The 23,649-nt window shown below is 38.9% G+C and overlaps 1 protein-coding gene across 20 annotated transcripts in view; it reads left to right on the forward strand.

Moving 5' to 3' along the window:
* Positions 1–23,649, forward strand: part of SPEF2 (sperm flagellar 2) — a 219,227-nt gene that overhangs the window by 46,198 nt on the left and 149,380 nt on the right. For 19 of the 20 annotated variants that reach the window (XR_007514398.1, XR_007514401.1, XM_049862139.1 and 16 more), the window contains 2 exons: positions 2,929–3,116; positions 7,921–8,089. The exons of the other annotated variant lie outside the window; for it this stretch is intronic. Coding sequence is in view for 17 of the 19 variants with exons in the window: in XM_049862139.1 (XP_049718096.1) it covers positions 2,929–3,116; positions 7,921–8,089 (357 nt within the window). In the remaining 2 variants the exon portion in view is untranslated. The remainder of the gene's footprint in view (positions 1–2,928; positions 3,117–7,920; positions 8,090–23,649) is intronic. 20 annotated transcript variants of the gene reach the window in all.

Genomic DNA, 23,649 nt, shown 5'->3' on the forward strand with positions numbered 1-23,649 from the left:
GTCTTGGTATTGGTCAGTCTAGGTGTGCATTCTCAGGCCAGTGAGAGTACTTTTAAGCTGCCTCTTTCACCAATACAATTAGTCTTTAGTTAGCACTTTCTTGCTTTCTGATAAAATAAGATTTCTCAGGCCCACATTGTACTTTTCCTTGCTCAGAACCAGAATGAGCCATTTCTCCAAAATACTCTGGTTCATTGTAGTTAAGAATGATCTGGGTGCTAGGTATGCTCTTTGTTACTGTGGTGGCTTTGGGTATAAATGCTTTAATAGCTCTGAAAATCAAAACACCCAATCTTTGAAATACTTAATACATTGCTTTTTTTTTTTTTTTTTAACTTTATAGACAGACAGATAGATAGGGAGGGAGGGAGGGAGGTAGATTTTAGAAACCAAAACAGATTTAGTTTATTCATGGTTTATATGGACCACTTCTTGTCTCTTTCCTATGAGGACTGTTTCAGATCTATTCATTCTGTTAGTCCAGATTTGATGGAAGAGGTAGAAAGTGAATATGAATTGCATTTTAGATAACCTACCTTTACTATCATAAAACATTCATAAAACCAGACCAGGCAGAAGAGAAAATCTTACAGAAAACGGGAAGGCAGTGCTTTATTTGTCAGCTTCATGGATCCCACTAGGATATTCGGTGAAAGTGCAGTATAGCTTTTGCCAAAATATGCAATTTTTAGAAATGTCACTTGGAAAGTACCATGCTCTCCAGAGATAGGAAAGTTGTGTTTTTCCCTTTATAGAACAGATACAGCCAAAATGTTGGGACTGGGGTGGGATAGAGAGGAGGAGCCATACCCTGTGAATTTGAGCTTTGTGAACACTGACCCCGAGCTTCTTCTTTAGCCTCAAAAGCTGTATTATCTGTGTAGTTGTTTCATCCCTCTTCTTTGATGAGAGTAGACTTGAATGAATTGAGTGGGATTTGATTACATTAGAAATGATGGGTTTTAGCATGCATATGTCATGTAATCCTCGCAGCAGCCATTTGAGGTAGACACTCTTCTTATCTGCATTTTACACATGAGGAAAATGAAGATTAGACGGCTCAGGGTCACACAGATTGTCAGTAGTGTAGCACCAAGCAGAGCCAGCTCTGCCAGACTCCAGAGCTCCAGCTCATAACCACTGAGATTTATTACCTCCCACATACTTCCTTTTTCCTTTTCTTCATTCTCTTTTTAGGCTGCAACCCACTTTGCTGTAATGCAGCAGGAAATAGTGGTGTATTCAGCAGGCAGGCTGGGGGGTAGTATAAAAGAAGGAAGACTAGATACCTGGAAAGGAAAGGAGGGCAGAAGGGAAGGAGATGATAGCAGCGACCCAAGTTTGAAAGCTCTTCTAGATAGAGAAACTCTGTTGTTCCCTTTGAGTCTTAGATTCCATCACGTCTCGATATTTGCACATATTTCACAGGCACTCCGGGATGAATCAGCCTTAGGCCTCACATTAATGTCACTCTCGTAAATTCTCATGTAATGACTCCTGCTCTCTTTCATTCCTCCTTTCTCTGGACTCTTCACAATTCATGGAGTGTGCCATAAAGCTTTGTACTTAAACTGCATTCTTTCTCCACCACAGCAGAGCCTACAAAACAATACAACAACCACAAATTCTGGTGTAATTCCTGAGCCTGCAGAACATGCAAAATTGACGTAGAGGTGACTCAGCCCAACTCCTTTTGCAAGAAAACTAAAATAACTAAATTTAAAAACAAAACAAAATGAACCTTCCACAGTCTTCCGTTGGCATATATCTAGTCACTTATGAGTAGTATCATGATATAGAAATGTTTGCTCTGAAAAGATGTTTGGCTAATTTTTCTGAGTACATCAAGTATTATTAATATTCCTATTTTACACTGAGGAAATAGAGGCCCTGAGAGGCTAAATGATTTGTGCAATGTCTCCCGGATAGTACTTGAATTTTGTACACAAGCTGGAGCCTCAGTTTGACCCCAGCTCCTCCAAAGTCCAAGTTTACTTCAATTTTACACTCACTGAAATGAGTTACAGGAGGCGAGTCATGTTTCTGGAGCATATTAGGACATGATGGGATTTCTCAAGGAGTTGGCATACCTTTTTGGAAAGCAACATTTTGGCTATTTGACCGGCAGGAATCGAATACTGTGTTACTTTCAGCTTGGCTGGGCTGAGTTTGACCTTCCTGCTTTGGGTGAAGAAAGGGTTTCCTAAAGAAATTAATGGTGTAAACCAAGTAGAAAGTGTTGACGAACCAAATGCCTCTTTACTTTCTATAGAAATAAATGTTCATATAAATGATTCTTTATCAGTTTATTAAGGCTGTAACAGCAAGGGGTGGTGGTGGTGCTGTTTGAACTAGGAAACACTTGTTGGCAATTGTGTGATATTCTCAAACCAGTCTAATTGGGGAATTTCCAGAATATTTTCTAAGTAACAATCAGTATCCTAGAATACTCCTACTAAAGACAAAAGGGATTGGCCACAGCAGATGCCTCAAGGTTGAGCCTTCTGAGATGGGTGAGGGGCCAGCTATGCTTGGGATGTGGCACCAGACTTGCTGTTTCTCTGTGATCCCCAGGCCCTGACCATTTGCAGTCTGTGAGCTCAGTAATCCTTTTTAAATGCTTAAGGTCCAGTTTATCATTAATCCACATTAGCTTTCCCTAGTTACGCCATTTTTCACTGTATTCTGTTTTGTACGTTTAACTTATAAGATAAGCTAAGGGTGGAATGTTCCCAATATTGTCTTTGCCATCATACTCAGTACTTAACGTATTAAGGAGAAAGTGCTCATTCATGATTAATTTTTTCTTGGTGTAAAGAGAGGTTCCATTCTATTTAATTTTTGGCGTTATGAAAATTATGACATTATTTTCATTTGAATGTTTGTGTAATTATAGTGACATAAAAATATCTCTTTTTGCTTTCTTAGGCCTTAGCAAAACAAGCCAAGATTGATTTTGAGGAGCAAGCCCTCAGGGAGAAGGCAATTCATGAACAAATTGCTGTGGAAAGGGCTCAAGCTCGTTACCAAAAGCATTATTCATTGTGTGCAGAAATTTTGGATCACATACTTGATTTGTCCACTAAAGTGGCAGACTATCGAATGTTAACAAATAAGTAAGTAGAAACAAAGCAGATAATGAAAAATGATAAAATTCTAAAAGAGACTGCACATTGATAAATATAGGCAAAGTGTTTCAGGAAAAGAAGACTAAGAAGTAGCACCCAGATGACCTTGGTTACTGACTTAATTCACCCACTAACCAGCTTTGTTTAAGGTGTATTAATGTCTTTTTTCCATTTAAAAATTATATCTAAATTCTCCCACCATGTGTCTGTCAGTTTGTCAGACTGTGGTGGCTTGTGTGTTGCTATGACACTGAATGCTTTGCCGTCGGTATATCAAATACCAGCAGGGTCACCATGGAGGACAAGTTTCAGCAGAGTTTTTAGACTGACAGACTAAGAAGGAGGGCCTAGCAGTCTACTTCTGAAAGAAATGGCCGATGAAACCTTATGAATAGCAGCAGAGCATTGTCTGATATAGTGCTGGAAACTGAGCCCCTCAAGTTGGAAGGCATTGAAAATATGACTGAGGAAGAGCAGCACCCTCAAAGTAGAGTCAACCTTAATGATACAGGTGGAATGAAGCTTTCGGGAGTTCCATTTGCTGGTAGCGGCATGACTCAAAATAAGAAGAAACAGCTGAAAACACCATTAATAATTGGAATGCAGAGTGTGCAAAATATGAATCGAGAAAAATTGGAAGTTGTTAAAACTGAAATGGAACACATCAAGATCGACATCCTAGGCATTAGTGAGCTGCAATGGACTGGTATTGGCCATTTTGAATCAGACAATCATATGAACTATTATGCCAGGAATGACAAATTGAAGAAGAAAGGCATCATGTTCATCATCAAAAAGACCATTTCAAGATCTATCCTGAAGTACAATGCTGTCAGTGATAGGACAATGTCTATACCCCTACAAGGAAGACCAGGTAGTATAACTACTATTCAAATTTACTCACCAACCAGTAATGCCAAAGATGAGGAAATTGAAGATTTTTACTAACTTCTCAGTCTGAAGTTGATTAAACATGCAACAAGATACATGGATAATTACTGGATTGGAATGTGAAAGCTGGAAACAAACTAGAAGGATTGGTTGACACCAGAGATCACATTGCAAGATCAATGACTCATTCATTGCAAATACCTTTTTTCAACAACATAAACAGTGACTATACACATGGATTTCACCAAATGGAAAAAAACAGGAATCGAATTGACTACATCTGTGGAATGAGTTGACAGAAAAGCTCAATATCGTCAGTCAGAATAAGGCCAAGGGCCAACTGCGGAACAGACAATAGATTACTCGTATGCAAGTTCAAGCTGAAGCTTAAGAAAATTAAAACAAATCCACGAGAATGAAAATACAACCTTGAAATTTGGAGGCCATCTCAAGAATAGATTTGACGTATTGAACACAAATGACCTAAGACCAGTTGAGTTGTGGGATGACATCAAGGACATCATACGTGGAGAAAGCAAAAGGTCATTAAAAAGGCAGAAAAGAAAGAAAAGACCAAAGTGGATTCAGAAGAGACTCTGAAATTTGCTCTTGAAATGTATAGTAGCTAAGGTGAATAGAAGAAATGATGAAGAGCTGAACAGAAGAATTCAAAGGGCAGCTTGAGAAGACAAAGTAAAATATTATAATGATATGTGCAAAAACCTGGAGTTAGAAAACCAAAAGGGAAGAACATGCTCTGCATTTCTCAAGCTGAAAGAACTGAAGAAAAATTCAAGCCTCAAGTTGCAATATTGAAGGATTTTATGGGCAAACTATTGAAGGATGCATGAAGCATAGAAGGAAGATGAAAGGAATACACAGAGTCATGTACCAAAATAATTGGCCAATGTTCAAACTTTTCAGTAGGTAGCACATGATCAAGAACCTATGGTATTGAAGGAAGAAGTTCAAGCTGCACTGAAGGCATTGGCGAAAAACAAGGCTTCAGGAATTGACAGAATACCAACTGAGATATTTCCACAAATGGATGCATCACTGGAGGTGCTCACTCCTCTATACCAAGAAATTTTGGAAGACAGCTACTTGACCAGCCAACACAAAGAGATCCATATTTGTGCCCATTCCAAAGAAAGGTGATCCAACAGAATGAGAAAATTATCAAACATCATTAATATCACATGCAAGTAAAATTATGCTGAAGATCATTCAAAAACAGTTTCAGCAGTACATTGACAGGGAATTGCCAGAAATTCAAATGGGATTCAGAAGAGGACATGGAACAAGGTATATCATCAGTGATGTCAGATGGATCTTAGCTGAAAGCAGAGAATACTAGAAAGATGTTTACCTGTGTTTTATTGACTATGCAAAGGCATTCGACTATGTGGATCATAACAAATTATGAATAACATTGTGAAGGATGAAAGTTCCAGGTCACTTCATTGCACTCATGCAGAACCTGTACATAGACCAAGAGGCAGCCATTCAAACAGAACAAGGGGACACTGCGTGGTTTAAAGTCAGGAGAAGTATACCTCAGGGTTGTATCCTTTTTCCATATTTATTCACTCTGTATGCTGAAGAAATAATCCAAGAAGCTGGACTATATAAAGAAGAACAGGGCATCAGGATTGGACGAAGACTCATTAACAACCTGCTGTGTAAAGATGACACAACCTTAAAAAAAAACAACCTTGCTCACTGAAAATGAAGAGGACTTAAACCACTTACTGATGAAAATCAAAGATTATAGCCTTCAGTGTGGATTGTACCTCAAAATCAACATAATGAAAATAGAAATCCTCACAACTGGGCCAGTAAGCAACATCATGATAAATGGAGAAAATATTGAAGTTGTCAAAGATTTTATTTTTCTTGGCTCCACAATCAATGCCCATGGAAGCAGCAGTCAAGAAATTAAAGGATGCATTGCATTGGGCAAATCTGCTCCAAAAGACCTCTTTAAAGTGTTAAAAAGCAAAGATATCACTTTGAGGCCTAAGGTGTGCCTGACCCAAGCCATGGTATTTTCAGTCACCTTATATATATGAGAAAGCTGGACAATAAATAAGACCAAAGAACAGATGCCATTGAATTATGGTGTTGGGGAAGAATATTGAATATACCATGTACTGCCAGAAGAACAAACAAATTAGTCTTAGAAGAAGTACAGCCAATATCCTCATTATATGCAAGGATGGCAAGACTCCATCTTGTATGCTTTGGATATGTTATCAGGTGGGTCAAATCCCTGGAGAAGGACATCATGCTTGGTAGAAGGTCAGGGCAAAGGAAGAATACCCTCAAAGAGGTGGATTGACACAGTGGCTGCAACAGTGGGCTCAAGCATAACAATGATTGTGAGGATGGTGCAGGACAGGGCAGTTTTTCTTTCTGTTGTAAATAGGGTCACTATAAGTCGAAACTGACTCAATGTCGCCTAACAACAACAATCTTTACCGGGGCAGATTGCCAGGTTTGGCGGTTTTCGCTTAGCAGCTGAGCACTTAACCGCTGAACCATGAGGGCTCGGTAAAGTAACCTTTAACCCGTTGCTATCAAGTCAATTTCAACTCATAGTGACCCTGTAGCACAGAGTAGAACTTCTCCATAGGATTTCCAAGGCTGTAAATCTTTTCAGAAGCAGACTGCCACACCGTTCTCCCATGGAGTGGCTCGTGGGTTTGAACTGCTGACATTTCAGTTAGCAGTTGAGTGCTTTAACCAGTGCGCCACCAGGGCTCCTGAAAGTAGCCTTTCACAGTGCTTAATGTTTTATTCGTAGAAAACATAATATGGTCACATTTCAAGCTGCACATTTATTTGAAGTACCACTTTTTAAGTTGTAATTTCAGTTGTCCAACTCTTTTTAGAGAAATGCACCTGAACCATGCCAGACCCTTTCCTTCCTTTCTTTCCACACTTTGTTCCTCTTAGAGCCATTTTCCTGTCAGTATGTTCTAGTGACCTCTTCGTCATTCTTGAGGCCTCAGCTTAATGCTCATTTCCTCAGAGACTTTCCTAGACGACCAATTTAAATTGGTTTGTACTGCTCTGCTTTCACACTGTACCCTATCATTCTCACTCAGAACTCTCATTTGTGTGATTATCTCTCAGTCCTTCTTCCCCAGTGTCTGCCATTTGAGGTCAGGGATCTCACTTGCAATTATATTCCTAACACATAGTAAACTGCCTGGAACTTAGTCGCTTTGAATGAATGAATGAATGTTACTGAATGCTACTGGCTGTCCATAAGTGCTTATTTCCTGTGCCCTAACAGAACAATGGAGCCCTGGTGGCACAGTGGGTAAGAGCTTGGCTGCTAACCAAAAGGTCGGCAGTTCAAATCCATCAGCCACTCCTTGAAAACCTGATGGGGCAGTTCTACTCTGTCCTTTGGGGTCACTATGAGTCAGAATTGACTTGGTGGCAACGAGTTTTTTAGTTTTTAACAGAACAGTATACTATTATATATAAAAATAATAAACATTATCAGAAAACTTTGGTTCTTTAATTTCCAGCTCTGCTATCAAATGGCTGTATGACCTCACTCCAGGTCTCAGTGCAAAATGAAGAGACTGAATTCTTTCCAAGGCCCCTTTAAGATGACAGCTAGGTTTTTTTTTTTTTTAGGTTTACATACTTATAAAATAATATGTAACACAGAAAAAACTAATGTATGGTGGTTTTATTATCGTTAAACATATTTGATGACTTTTAAAAACATTCCTCAGTGTTTTCTATTTAATACTGACAAAAGTGAGTTAATTACATGAATATTAATATCAAAAAGATTAAGATAAAGGTGTATTTGACTATCAATTAATTTCTAGCTTTTTTTCTACCTCTCTATCTCTCTTTTTATTTGTTTTTGCTGTAGTCTGATTCCATATAAGTTGATGCATGATTGGAAGGAACTATTTTTTAATGGAAAACCCATTTATGAACAAGCCAAAATTAAGTATCTACCAGCTAAGCCCTCTGAAGAACAAATTATAGAACTGGAGAAAAGGGATTTGCTAGATGGCAAGGATTATGAAGAATATAAGGTACCCACTGATGAGGACTAAATAGAAAGAATGTAACATAATAAATGGTTTTTCTTTAACATTAATTTTGTGATATTTAATTTTATTCCCATTCATAAAGATGGACTTTTTTCTGTTTCTGTTTTCCCTTGGTTTATTTTTACCTACAGTACTAATTTTTAAATGTCAAGATTATTTGTAATCTATTATCTATTATTCCGGTGACACTGGAAGAGTAGTCTGAAAACATCAAGCTCCATACATCATCTGGGCAGATAATTCTAAAAATCCTTTATTTATTTGCATTCTTTTTCTTGGCACACAAGGCCTACCTTTGACTCAAAAACCACTGTTAAAAGGCATTTACTTAGTAATTAATCTGAAAAGTATATTGTTTTTGCAGGCAAAATGGAAGAAGAGGGGGTTAAAGTTTTATGAGTAGCATAAGTTAAAACAATATTGAAAGATTTAATTAAAAAATGTTATTGGGTGCCAACTGTGCTTCTCAGAAAAATTGTTTAAGAGTTTTAGGTTAGACAGACTAGGAGTCCAATACTGACATTATCATCTACTAGTTATGTGACCTGAGGTGACCAATCCCTTCAGTGCTAGGGGACTCAGTTTCCCAATTTATGAACTGGGGATAAAAACATACCAGCCTCATTGTGTTGATGTGAAACTTAAGGTAATCTGTGTTAAACACTTAGCCAAGTGCTTTGTTTGTTGTTTGCAAGAAATAAATATTAAATTGTGTCCTTACCACTTGCCTCTCCCTACCCCATTCCAGCCCATCTTTAGAAGAAAAGATGTAAAAATAATGGCTATTGAAGTTCTGGGTAGATCAACAGAATGGAATGAAAAATGAGACCGTGTATTATTAGGGATAATTATTGAATGAATTCCCAAGAGTGGTGCATTCAATGTGAAAAAAGACAAGGAAAGATGATTTGACCCAGTCATTGTCTGATATGTAAAAAAAAAAAAAAGAAGTTGATATGTAGTAAATAATAAATGCTTATTGAGAGTATGAATGAATAAAATGAATTTTACACAGTGAACAGGCGACAGGGTAAAGGAGCACTAATTATGTAAATATTAAAAGAAGTTAAGTTGGTGGTAAAAAGATAAGGAAAGATTATGAGAAACTAAGTGTACGACATATTTTAGTTGAATGGCTATGAATTTGTATCACCAAAAGAATTAATACGTCATAAGGATTGACTAACTGGAGCCCTGGTGGTGTAGTAAGAGCTTCGACTGTTAGCCAGAAGGTCGGCAGTTCAAATCCACCAGCCACTCCTTGGAGGCCCTATGGGGAAGTTCTACTCTGTCCTATAGGGTCACTATGAGTCAGAATCGACTCGATGGCAATGGGTACCAGCGAGGACTGACTGCCCTCACAGAGTTTACAGCTTGAAAGAGAGCTAACCCTGAAGCCTGTGGAGTCAATTCCCTGAGGACACAGTGGTTAAGTGCTCAGCTGCTAACTGAAAGGTCGACGTTTCAAACCCACCAACTGCTCCAAGGGAGAAAGATGTGGCAGTCTGCTTCCATAAAGACTGCAGCCTAGGAAACCTTAGGGGTGGTTCTACACTGTCCTCAAGAGTCACTATGAGTTGGAATCGACTTGACGGCAATGACTTTGGAAGGATTGACTAGAACCTTGAGGAATATATGTGCTTATTTATTTTGTAGCATTGTAGATCCAGTATGTCAACCTAAAGTAAAATGCCTCATAACAAAATGCTTTGACAATATCAAGCTACATGAAGAGATTTCTTTCCATTATAAATTAAAAGCTATTCCAATCGACAAATTTTCCTGATTCATGACATATTTATTTCTAAGTTATTTCTTAAACCGCTCAATCTCTTCTATTCTTGTTGCTCTCATAAATCAGGAGACCTGGTAGACTGCAGCTTAGCAAAGGAGTTGTCTTTCTTTATAACTTTTTTTTCTTTTTTGGGAAATGGTTACCACAGGAACACACTTGTCTTGCCCACATCCTGAAGCAGCTAGTACGTTTTCTTTTGCAGAAAATTGTAGACTTTTGGTAGGAGTTTGTAAACGTCTGGTGATGCAGTTTATTTTCTTTATAGCCTTTGCTGTTTTTCTAGAAATTAAATTTATATTAGAATTTCTAATACGTGTTTACATGCTCTGTTCCTTTTTACTACGTAATGAGAATTATTCCATACACAAGTGTTAGGATAACCCGTGAGTAAGCTATTCTATGATCATTACCTATGTTGTGTTTTTGTATGTTTGGGAACTTGTCCTAATTGTTCCTATATTCAAGTAAAAATTAAATGTTTTCCACTTGTAAAGTATGTCATCTGACTTTGCCTTTCACGAGAGGCAGAGAGACAAAACATCCTAGCTTAGCTAAAGAAAACAGTTACACACATCTGTTATTGCTAAATTTGTTCAGAATTTCTAATGTTTTCAGATAAATGCATAATGTATAGACTAATCTTCAAAAGTTTACATTTTTAACACACTTTTATTGATATCAATACCTGCTACCCCTAAAGACCTGAAAGCTCCCAGTTTTGAGTCCAGGTGTTTAAAACTTAATTAGAGGAGGTTTCTATGCTTGAAATTTTAAAGTGTTATACCTAGAAATTGGCATAAAAACAAATTTTTTGTTCTTGTATCTGTTATATCCAGCAGCCGAAAACCTAACTTTTCTTTCTTAACCTTATTTCCTAAGTCATCACACTCAGTTTATAAAATGGCTACATGTGAGAAGGTTGTAGAAGGCTCTAGTCCAGAAATGTTGTGGCCAGAACTACCTTTTATCTCTCCTCAGAAGGAAATGGGAAAAGCATCACAAGAGCAGCCACACTCCCATGTGGGTTCCCAAGCACATGACAAGGATAATGATAGTGAGTCACTTCGTGAGCAAGTGGGTAACCAGTTGCCCTGGGTCAGCTCAAACTCATAGTGATCCCATGTGTCAGAGTAGAAGTGGGTTCCATAGGGTTTCCAATGACTGATTTTTCAGAAAAGATCACCAGGCCTTCTTCTGAGGTGCCTCTGGGTAGACTCAAACCCCCTGCCTTTGAGTTACCAGCCAAGCATATTAACCATTCGTACCACTGGGGACCCTTAAAAACCAGTGGACCATGGGCAGCTGGGATAAGCCAGGAGGCCCAGCTACTCCAGTTCAGCTGGCAACCACAGCTCCAAATAGCTGCCAGTGGTTCTCATTTATGCAGTTGACTTCGCCTGATGAACCCCAGACTCTTCCAAATGCAGATCTTTTCCATGAGTCTTACTGGCAAATGATTCTCAAGTCAATAGTGTTTTTTGTTTGTTTACTTATTCATTTGTTTTATAAGCTGTTTACAAGCAGTAACCTACTAAATGAGTATAAGAGTTACTAAAATCTTGTATTCAAAACTAAAATCTTGTATTCAAAACTAAAATTAGCTCATGACCATGGTTTCCTGAAGACTCAGATTTTTCTAAGAAGCCTCTGCCACAGAGTGAATGGCAATTTGCAAACCTCTACTGTGCGAGCCCCCAACCAGTATAGTTGGGGTTCCTACCATTTGGAGGAAAGATGTATTGTTTCTAGGACATTTTTCATGTTGTTTTGAGTTGGCCATGGTTTTTAGTTGCTGCTCTTCTTGTTTTTACTGAAAAATTACACCTTAAGTTCATCACGATCAATTCAGTTTGCTGTGATTGTTGGGTTAACCCTAGAGTGTGTGCTGTAATGCACATTTCCTTCAACAGCATTTTTGGCTCACAATTTTTGATGAACTTGACTTTAAGATATGTTTATATATGCTTTGGTTCAACATTCATACTTCTGTCATTACAGCAAATGTGTATGTATCCATGCCCAAAATTGTTTGTACAATGACATAAATTATCACTAGGTCTATTCCCTGGAGCCCTGGTGGCGCAATAGTTAAGAGCTCACCTGCTAACCAAAAGGTGTGCAGTTGAAATCCACCAGCTGCTCCTTGGAAACCCTATGGGGCAGTTCTACTCTGTTCTATAGGGTCTCTACAAGTTGGAATCGATTCGAAGGCAATGGGTTTGGTTTTGATTTTTTAGGTTTATTTCCACTGGAGAATATGAACACATGAATAAATGGGCCACAAGGTTGTTTACTCCTCCTAGGACTCCTCTGGTTCGTGTGACCTAAATGCTTCTCTCTCTCTCTAACCCTACCCTACCCTCTCTATCCAACACTAGTCTTTGGTGGCAATCCAGTGACTTTTTAGGTATGACTTTGGCAGTGGACTCTCCAGCTTAGCTCCTGCTTTTCTCCCTGACTTCCCAAAGACTGACCCAATCTCCATAGTTCAATATATATTTAAGCAATTCCCTTACAGGCAGATAATCAACCGTAGGCTCTACCCCTCAGGTGACATCACTGGCTAACTGACCCAAGCACAGTGATAGATTTTAGTAGATGAGTTTTAAAGGCATGTAAGTAAATCATTAAATAACTTTTTAATTAACAAGATATACCATAAGGCTAATGTGGGCAGAGCTCTCTCAGCTGCATCCATTTTTAGTGCTGCCAGCTGGGAAGACGTTTAGGGGAAGAAGAGTCACTTAGCCAAAACCTCTTATCTGTGACCTGCTTTCTCCCCACTGCCATGACTGAACTAAAAATGGCATAGAGATGTTTCTGATGAGAATATATAAAAGTGGCAGCATCTGTCAACGCTCACCAGTTCAGCCACCCCATGTATTCAGGGGGAAACTTCAACATTTGTTAATCCTCAGGGACAATGAGATTTGTTAGACCCCCTCTTTACATCGTGATGCAAATGGTGAAATTGAAAGTCTCACAATAAAAAAAAAAAAGGTATTTGTGTTTATTTGAGACCCTTATAAAATGTTTCTTCAAGTAGAAGCTTAGTAGTTAAGTGTTGGAACCCTTAATTTCAAATGAATTTGCCTGTTTCATGGCCCAGGCCTCTTTTGTCCCCTGCTGAGAAAGAAATCTTAATGTTCAGGTCTTAAAGTGTTAACCTTAAATCCTGTCCTTTGACTACGAAGATGATTCCATTGACGAATCTAAGCATTGATTCTGTTTCGATTATCAATTTGATGTGTAAACTTAGAAAATTTTATTATGAAGGTCTGAAAGGCCCTAACAGATTCTGTGTTTATATATTTTATTTTTCAGATATGTGGAAATATAACTGACTTAGTAGACAGAGTAAGCAGTTGCTTACACAATGGGAGTTGAGATATTCTGCTTTAAAAATTCAGCCTGCCATTGTACCTCATGTCCCACATTACCACTCCTTTGGGTTAAACCATCAGGGTCACCTGCTAAAATACAAATATCCACTAAGATAGGTGAGAAGAATCATGATCAGCCTCCCAAAACAGAAAGGATCTAATAAAGGTTTGGTGCTGAAAGAACATTCCCACTATTAGTCGTTTATTTTCTAGGTTACGCATTTCATCAGGTAAAGTTTCTCCTCTCCATTTCCTTAAGAGTTTTGCCTCTAACTCCCTAAATTCCTTCAGTAATAGCAAGGTAGCCTGGCTGGCTTTTTCTGCCCAGGCCTTATTATGTGGCTGTGTCTTGGTGGGTCACCAGTATGTCCTAAAATACTGGTTCATGGTAATCAAGCTAAATTAAACTAATTATAGAGCAGAATATCAATGTATTAGTTTTCAAAGGGATATATAGTTGCCCTAGGCCCTTGATATCCAATAAAAATAAAAAAAAAGGCTATCTTCTAAGTATTGTGAGTCAAGGATCTCACAGGGCTGATGTGGCTTTGGCAGAGATCTGGAATTTTTGTTTGTGGGGTCAAGGGAGTGGAAGGGAAACTTGAGTCATGGGAATGATATTTGACTTCAAATTACTAGAATTGAGACAAACTGCGTTCATTAGAGAACCACAGTAGGAATAGTTCAGTTAAGGCATTAAGGCTAAGGCATTGACCAGAATCAAGAAACTATTTAAAAAGCCAAAGAATTGGCACCCAGATAGGAATGGAATGGGGGATAATAAGGGCAGAGTCAAAGAAAAGAGTCCCAGATGACTGACATGAATAAGACTAGAGTGAATGCCCACCACTCATTTTTATTTGCTCTTGACCACACCGTTGAGGGAAAAATCCAATCCTTTTCCAGGCTTCCTCTCATCTAGAGCCAGGTAAGGCAGAGAATCGTCAAGACTTCCCTGGGCATACCATCACTGATTTTTTCTGGTTTATCCTCTACCTACCTTGCCAAGTACAAGAGCCTGGTTCTATGCATCAAGTCCAGCTTATCTTTAATCAGTTACTCCAACTCCCCACTTAGTACTTTGGAGACAGGCCATGAGGGTCTGAACTCTAAAGATATACCAAGAATATAATGGGGTTGATAATGTCAGGGAAATTAAATGGTTCAAAGAAGTTTTTGAATTTTGGTGTGGGGCAGATGTGTTGGACTGAGAACTAGAAAAGCTCTTCCACTTGAAAGCCCCGTCCACCACTCCTGTCTAGTTCCTAGAGCCAGTCAACCATATTCTTTGGTGCATTGCACCTGTAGCAGTATTTCATACGTTGGTCAGTGCCACCTCTAACATTTTTTGAGTGGTCAGTAGTGCTTAGAGGTATCAGCCTAAGAGGTGAAACGAAGAAAATAAAGAGGATGACAGTGGTCATTACTATGAAAGAGAGTGTTGTGTGGAAAATCTTTGTGAATTTTGCAGTGACAAGACAGAACAAGTCACAATGTCTACATATTTTTGTGGCATCATTTTTGGGTGAATAAGCTACTTCTCCACTGAGCTCCTAAGTAAGTCACTTTGGAACAAGTCTAGTTAATGCTCTCTGCCTGACTCCACTATTGGCTAGGCAATGACAACAGACAAGTGAATTCAGATGTAGAGGTGTCTAGAAATTTCCGTCTAGCAGTGAAACTATGAAAATTAGTATGCAGATGATCTTGAGGGAGATCACCACCTTGAGTATGAGCAGCTAAGAATGAAGTTTTCTATTTTTATTAGTAAGGCCACCACCAGCAGAACCACAAGGAGAAAGTTATGTCATCCTAAGGGCACATGGGAAGTCAAGAGAAATGCAGTAGGCTTTGAGTCTTAATTTGTTTTTGATGCAGACAATTGTGTTTTGAAAAGTTGGGTTAACCGCACAGCTGCTGCAATTCCCAGTGTGCACATTCAATGCCTTGCAAAGATCACCGTAACTTGCCAGGGCAGAAATTGCAACCAAGAATAGGAACCTATCATTTTTGGGTGAATAAGCGCCTTCTCTACTGAGCTCCTAAGTGAGTCACTTTGGACATGCCTGGAATTAATGCGATAAGCAGAAGCCTTTGCTTCCTGTTTTGGTACTGGATTTTATCAGCAGTTGATATAAGTTTTCAGGACAGAGGATTTCTCAGGGTGACTTAATTTCAACTACGCTTTGCTAGTCAGACATGCAAGACAAAGTATCAGCCTAGTGAATTTGGTGGCCTGGTATTTAAGTAATTTGTAACTCAAAGTTTGAAAGAAGAAGGCCAGACACTGCTTGCAAGTGCTGAGATCTCTGAACATCTGAGCTTGGTACAAGCTAGAGTGATTGGGTTGCATAGTAAGGTGCCAAGTTCCCTTAAGTGCAGTCCTATTGGCTTTGACAGTGAACTTTGTCGCTTGTTGAGTAATTGACTATGGCCAATTTGAATTTCCTTTTAAATATAAGCACAAGTAGATAAATGGATGTTGCCCTGGGTCGTCTTCTGTGAAAGACTGGAATCAAACACGTCTGTTCTACAATATCAGATCAGAGAAAACTGGGAAAGTTATTGCTGGGACAGAAGTGATCGTATCTTTGAGTGAAAGCCACTATTGGACCAGGACCAATTCTTCAGATTTCCTGATGATTCAGAATTAACCATGGAATGGATCGATGGGCAGGCCTTGGCTATACCCACTTCTGTTTCTTGCCAGAACACTCCAGTTCAGCCTGGGGCTCCAGATGGCAGGTGAAGTAGAGCTAAGTGTTTGCATCTCCTGCCCGTAGATATGGTGTGGCCCAGACTTAGCCATCTGGCACAGGGATTTGGACTAGCTACAATAGAGACATGCCTGGTCTCTGGAGATGCACCCCCTGCCAATGGCAGTGAGAAGTGGATATCCCCACCTCCCTGGCTGTGTGGAATCTGAAGGCCAGGCTGTTTGGCAGGAAGATGTGGCCAGGTAGACAACCATACCCTGAGCTGATTAGAGGCTAAGCAGCATAGCAAGGCTGCCAGGTACATTTGCCAGGGCCAGTTGATCTTTGAAAGTTGTTCTGAGACCTTCTTGAAATGGGGCTCCAACACATGGACCATTCCATGAAAGCTCCTGGATGAGAAGTCACAATTCAGTTGCACATCAGCTAACTGCACTCTCTTCCCTATCTCCTTGTCAAAGGCAGTAGATGACAGCACCAATTCTTTCCATTGGGACACTACTATAGGTCCCATAAGTGATGAAGAAACATTGTGTTAGTTTGCCCCTATGGGGCTGCCAAGTTACACAAGCAACACTCCTCACCAGGCAAGATGTACAACCACATTTCCACTTTTCCTGAGAATCCTGAGTAGTTGCCATGAATTTTTAAATCTGAATTATGAATTCAGAATTTCCTCTAGATTTTCTCAGGGTTTGAGAGTGGCTGGAGGAGAGAAAATCCAGGAAGGGGACACAAAGGACAGAGATCCAAAAGTTAGAGTCTTACCTTATTACTTCCCTGTGGAGTTTGGCTTTTTTTTTTTTCTGAGTGCCAAGTTTCCCAACCACAGTAAGTGGAATATAGCCAAGTAGACGTTCTTTGTTGCCATGGCAATAGGTGCGCTCCAATAATAATCAATTCCCTCTGGTGAGACACCAGGACAGGCCCAGCCAGAGGGTCAGCTAGGAGATCAGATCAGAATTTTGTCTGGTGCCAGGGATTGAATTCTCAGAGCTGAAACCAAGATGGTCAAGATAATTTACCTGATGTGGCCAGAAACAGGAAGAAGCAGAGATGGATCCAAGCCAAGTCTTTTGAGTATGCCAATGATCAAAGCTGAGATTGGGTGAGAACCCAACTAGAAAATGAAAATAAAGCCAGCAGGTTGTAAGCTAGGCAGAAAAGAAACAGAACAGGACTCAGATTAAAGGCTTGGAAGCAAAGTGAGGAGGCCCTAGGCATCTACCACAAACAGCTGGAATGTCTGCAGCTAGTTTTTATTGTCCACCAGTCATGAGGTACACAGTTGGGTCAACCTAGTTTAGGAGACGCAAGGCAAATAGCCAGGTGGGAATATAAAATAATCCAGTTCACGAATAGCCTCTGCCATAGAATAGCTCTTTGCCTACCCATTCCCACAGGCAGCTCTTATCCCTTCTTCCAAGACTCAGGACTCAGCCCACTTGCTTGAACCTTCACCTATCAGCTTCTGACCGTTTTGTACTTGACTTCTTTCCTACCTATTTTTTTGGCATCTTCCAGGCTAATTATTTGAATTCCTGACCAGCCCTGTTCCATTGCTATCCAGGCTCAAGTTTGATACGTTTTCTCTTCCCAAACACTGGACTCATTCAGGAAAAAGATTTACAGTTAGAGAGTTGTTTGGTAATGTGAATACAGTCAATGTTCATAAGGAATTATTTTCCCCAAGTGCTGTTACCTAGAAAGCTTGAGGGGGAAATACGTAGATTGTCCAATTAATTGGCATATTAAAATGAGCATTTGGGTTGTGCCTGGTTAAAATATCATTTTCTGCCCAAGGTGTTTGGACTTGAGTTAACAAATTGCTTCAAGTCTCCCATTCACTAAACCTTTTTCCTTTGGATACAATTTAGCTATTAATCTGATTATTTTCCAGTACACCTGAAATTTTTTTCATTTTGAATTATTATAAGTGATACGTTATTTGATAAGAATTTTTAGGGAAAAGAGTATTTTACTGTGGGGAAAAAAACAGTATTTGAACAAAAAACTGTTTTCTCAAATACTATAAAGTAAGCAACCCATAACTAAGATCTAAAAGTAATCACACAAGTAGATCTAAAACTTGAGTGTGCTGAATCTTCAAAATAATTATAATCAGTTACGAGAAATTATGCTGAGAGATTTTATTATTAAAAATATATTTTGGTAAATAAATACCTACTCTTCAACTCTCTGTGTTGAGTCACTGTTAGTATAAAGTTTAAGATTTACTTAACTATTAAGGTTAAATGCAGATATCAAAGAGGTGAATCCTAGATGGTAACTACTGTAGAAATTAAATTATGACTAAGGGTTTTTGGTGTCTAGTCCAATAAAATATCTTTCATTATTTGCTTTTCTAACAGTGGTTTGAGGCCAAATTGTAAAATCAGTTTATGGGACACAACCAGTATTTATTTTAAAAAATGGCACTAGAACTAAGTAAGATTAATACAGTACGATGCAATACAATATAATAGAAAATAAAACACATCACAAGTAGGAAGGATAAGCATTTCATAAAATTTTTTTTCTGTTTTATGTATACCTATATATGTATGTAAATACAAGGTCACAGTGTAAAATGTACTTCACATGGAGAGTCCTAGTCAAAGCATTTGGCAGTCACTTTCTTAGAAAATACAGTACAAGTGGTAAATTACGTTCCAAGAAAAGCTGGGCAAGACAGGGTGTACTGACAAGGATTCAAGCCAGTAAAAAAAAAGGACAAATTTAGTGAAGAGGTTGACCCTGAAGCCTTGAGTAGCTAGAGAAAGATCTGTCATGACAAACATAATACCCCCCGGAATTTGAGGTTTGGTAAAAAAAAAAAAAAAAAAAATTTTTTTTTTTTTTTTTAATGACCACAACGACCCATGTTGATGATTACTACAAGCCTTAGTTGTGTTTCAGGTATGACAGGATGTTGTCTATTACTCACTTCCTGCAGAGTGCTGTACCAAGAGAAGGCCAGCCATGGTAGATGCAGAGTTAAGGCAGCCTGAATGTCTTGATATGGGGCAGTTGTAGCACATAGGCTGAACTCTAAAAGAGGTATGCCTACATTTTGTGCAAGTACCACCTGTGGTATTTCCTGATTCTTTTTATTACAAGTTTCCACCCTAAGTCCTCTGGCCACTGTATCAAGCTGATCAGTGTGATATTTGGTTTTATCAAATATAGGTAAAAATATTAAAATTCAGGAAGACCCAAAAGAACTAGCAGATGTCAAAAACAGTGGAACTGTTGCATTCCCCTAGGAAGTTCTTTCTCTCTCTTATGGGAAAAAGCATTTTCCTTGTCCCTCTGAATGCATGAGTAATTGAATTATAGGACACTTAGAGCCTACTGGAAGAATGTCGGAGGCACTTTAGGTCATACAAATGTTGGTAAGTTCTGGCAATCTATCATGTGTACACTTGATCATGTGTACCTTCAGGTTAGTACCACTTTACAAATCTGCATTTGAATGTCTCCACTAAATATCATTAGCATAACCCAATAAGACTGTATTTATTTGTTGAAGTGCTAGTAAAAGAATGAGATTTCTATGGACTGGTGAATATCTGTAGACTGAGATTCTGTTTATCCAGTTTGTTTAATGGACCATGTCTCTGTCCTCTTTAAAAGCGTGGATGAAGAAGCTCTTTTCACAACTTGGATCTTTAGGAGTGGCAAGAAATGCAAATGAGTTGTACTTATGGCTTTGTTCCAAGTGTAGATGTGTACATAGAAGTAAATAGAAGCGGTTGAAAAAACTATGCAGCCCCATCGTCATCATCATCCAACCACCTGGGCAATGTTTCAGTCAAGGAGGGAACCTCATGAGCACATGGAAGATTTTAGGCTTGCCCTCGAAAGTTGAACCTCAGCCCACATTCAAGCACATTTGCTGCCCAAAACCAAAAACCAAACCCATTGCCATCGAGTGGATTCCAGCTCATAACAGTTCTGTAGGGCAGAGTGGAACTGCCCCACAGAATTCCCAAGGCTGTAATCTTTATGAAAGCAGACTGTCACATCTTTCTCTCATGGAGCAGTTGGCAGCTTTGAACCACTAACCTTTCAGTTAGCAGACAAGTGTTTAACCACTGCACCATCTGGGCTCCTTTGACCAAGAGCAGAGGCCGTTTATGTTGTAATTCATGACGTCTGTGTATAGGTAGGAGCCCTGGTGGTGCAGTGGTTAAGAGCTCGGCTGCTAACCAAAGGTCAACAGTTTGAATCCACCAGCTGCATCTTGGAAATCCTATCTGTAGGGCAGTTCTGCTGTGTCCTTTAGGGTCCCTATGAGTCCGAATCAACTTGACAGCAACAGGTTTTTGTTTTGTTTTGTTTTTTTGGTGTTTAGGTAGGCAAGGATTCACAGGGGAGGATAGTCAAGGAGAGGCGGACCCCCTAGGTGTTGGCGAATCTTGAGTCATGCAGGAACACCTTGTCAAAAATTCATCTGATAATATTTATGCAGACACATGAAACAAATATATTAAAATAAAAACATCTTAATGATTATTTCTTATATATACACAGCAGTTTGCATTAATCAAAAACTTTTATAACATGGAGCACATCTACACAAGCGACAGTCTACACAATAGTCTATACAAGCAATAGTCTGTACCAGGTGGTACTTATCTGCCATTGTCCACTCTGAGCATCAAAGTCTTGAAACTAAGTCAGATGTCTACTTATAACAATATCTAAAGGCATAAAGAATTATATATTTTATCCTATAATTAATTTAATCATACCTATATACATAACAAACCATGTAAATTTCTAGTTCCTTTTCACTAATGAACTGGTAAAATGTCTTTAGCCCAATGTAGTTAAACTAGTAACCTTCATTGTGGTCTGAATTTCCCTGCTTTTTAAAGTTCTTCTGACCTTTTTACTCATCATGTTCTTGTTCCATCTTGTTTGGAGATGTTTACCTGACGCAGCCTGTTTCCTTGGGTTTACCTAAGAACTATGTCAACTGTCATTCTAAGGTGGCTCTGCAAAATGTGTTGAATCACGTTCTTGATCATCTTATCTCCACAAGTCAGGCTTCACTTATCCTAACCAAAGCATTCTGTTCTCTTCACAGTCAACATTCTATTCCTTTGTGTTTGGCCACATTCTACAACTAATTTTGTGACGGAAGAGGGCTTTAGTTTGATCCGCTTGTGAGGAAGCTTGCTTTTCTGATTGGGGTCCAAGCTGAATGTGATTTCTCCCATTGAGCAGAAATGTGGGTGCTGCCACCCCTCCTGTGTGACACTATTATGAACTCTCTCCAGCAGCAGTCTGAGAACACTAGCTAAATGTTTAAAGTCATCAGTCATACAGACTACTCACACAAGCATTACACCATTCAGTCTTTACAACAACCCTGTGAGATGTCGTTATCCCTGCTTCAAAGATGAGGGAGTTGACTAGATTGCAAAGCAAGCAAGTAGCAGAATCATTATGGGAACACAGGTTATGCATTAGTACATTGGCAACTTGCCACTTCAACTTGGTCTTGGACTTAAAGCATTTTTTTTTTTTAATTGTAAAATAACATAGTTTCTACTGGTTTCTGTTTTCTTATTTGGTCAGTTTCTGTTTAGTCACATTACATGAAATAATTATCCTTTGTCTAATTAGAAGTATCTTCAGCAAAATTTTACTTGTGTGTGATATTAATGATATTGTTCAATAATTTCCTCATTCGGTTGGATCACCATTCTTTGGAATAGGCATAAATATGGATCTCTTCTAGTCAGTTGGCCAGGTAGCTGTTTTCCAAATTTCTTGGCATAGACTAATGAGCACCTCCAGCACTGCATCCATTTGTGGAAACACCTCAAATGATATTCTGTCAATTCCTGGAGCCTTGTTTTTCTCCAGTGCCTTCAGTGCAGCTTGGACCTCTTCCTTCAGTACCATCGGTTCCTGATTATATGCTACCTCTTGAAATAGCTGAATGTCAACCAATTCTTTTTTGGTATAGTGACTGTGTTTTCCTTCCATCTTCTTTCAATGCCTCCCCTCACTGTTGCAACTCAAGGTTTGAATTTTCTCTCCAGTTCCTTCAGCTTGAGAAGTGCTGAGCTTCTCTTTCCTTTTGGTTTTCTATCTCCAGGTCTTTACAAGTGTCATTATAATATTTTATTTTGTCTTCTTAAGCCACCCTTTGAAATCTTCTGTTCAACTCTTTTACTTCATCGTTTCTTCCATTTGCTTTAGCTACTCGACATTCAAGAGCAAGTTTCAGAATCTCTTCTGACATCCATTTTGGTCTTTTCTTTCTTTCCTGTCTTTTTAATGACCTCTTGCCTTCTTCATGGATGATGTCCTTAATGTCATTCCACAACTCTTCTGGTCTTCAGTCATTATCATTCAACGCATCAAATCTATTCTTGAGATGACCTCTAAATTCAGGTGGAATATGCTCAAGGTCGTACTTTGGCTCCTTGTGGACTTGTTCTAATTTTCTTCAATTTCCACTTGAACTTGCATATAAGCAATTGATGGTCTGTTCCACAGTCGGCCCCTGGCCTTGTTCTGACTGATAATATTGAGCTTTTCCATCATCTCTTTCCACAGATGTAGTCGATTTAATTCCTGTGTATACTGTCTGGCGAGGTCCACATGTATAGTCGCAGTTTATGTTGGTGAAAAAAGGTATTTGCATTGGGCATATCTGCTGCAAAAGACCTCTTTAAAGTGTTGAAAAGCAAAGATGTCACCCTGGAAACTGACCCAAGCCATGGTGTTTTCAGTCACCTCATATATGTTTGAAAGCTGGATAATGAACAAAGAAGACTGAAGAAGGATTGATGCCTTTGAATTGTGGTGTTGCTAAAAAATATTGAATATACCACGGACTGCCAAAAGAACAAATCTGTCTTGGAAGAAGTACAACCAGAATGCTCCTTAGAAGCAAGGACGGCAAAATTGTGTCTCACATACTTTGGACATGTTATCAGGAGGGATCAGTCCCTGGAGAAGGACCTCATGCTTGGTAGAGGGTCAGCGAAAAACACGAAGACCCTCAATGAGATGGATTGACACAGCGGCTGCAACAATGAGCTCAAGCATAACGATTGTGAGGATGATACAGAACCAGGCGGTGTTTCGTTCTGTTGTACACAGGGTTGCTATGAGTTGGAGCCAACTTGACAGCACCTAACAACAACAACTAGAAATACGTACAATTCCAAAGAATGAAAACAGAAACAAGTAATCAATCATCATGTAATCAATAATTCTTCAGATCCATTCAGCATATAGCTAATTTTGAATAGTACAGATAATATGCACAAACTTGTTTGAAAAATCTAAGGCATTAATCTAAAACAAAATAATTTAAAAAAAGACTCACTTTTTACAGAAGTGATAGTCAAACATAATTATATTTCTGTACTAATAAATTCCACCAATTTTAAAGAACAACTTATGAAAACTTTGCTAAATTGTTTTTTTGTCATTGTTTAAAAATTGTTTCCTTATCTCCAGGGTAGTCATATAAGAAATTCTGGCACAAAACCAGACAAATCATCCATGTTATTGTTTGTTGTTGTGTACCGTCGAGTCAACTTCAACTCATAGTAACCCTATAAGACAGAGTAGAACTGCCCCATAGGGTTTCCTAAGCTGTAATCTTTATGAGAGCAG

Source organism: Elephas maximus, chromosome 2, assembly GCF_024166365.1.
Source record: "Elephas maximus indicus isolate mEleMax1 chromosome 2, mEleMax1 primary haplotype, whole genome shotgun sequence".
In the NCBI taxonomy this organism is placed as follows: domain Eukaryota; kingdom Metazoa; phylum Chordata; class Mammalia; order Proboscidea; family Elephantidae; genus Elephas; species Elephas maximus.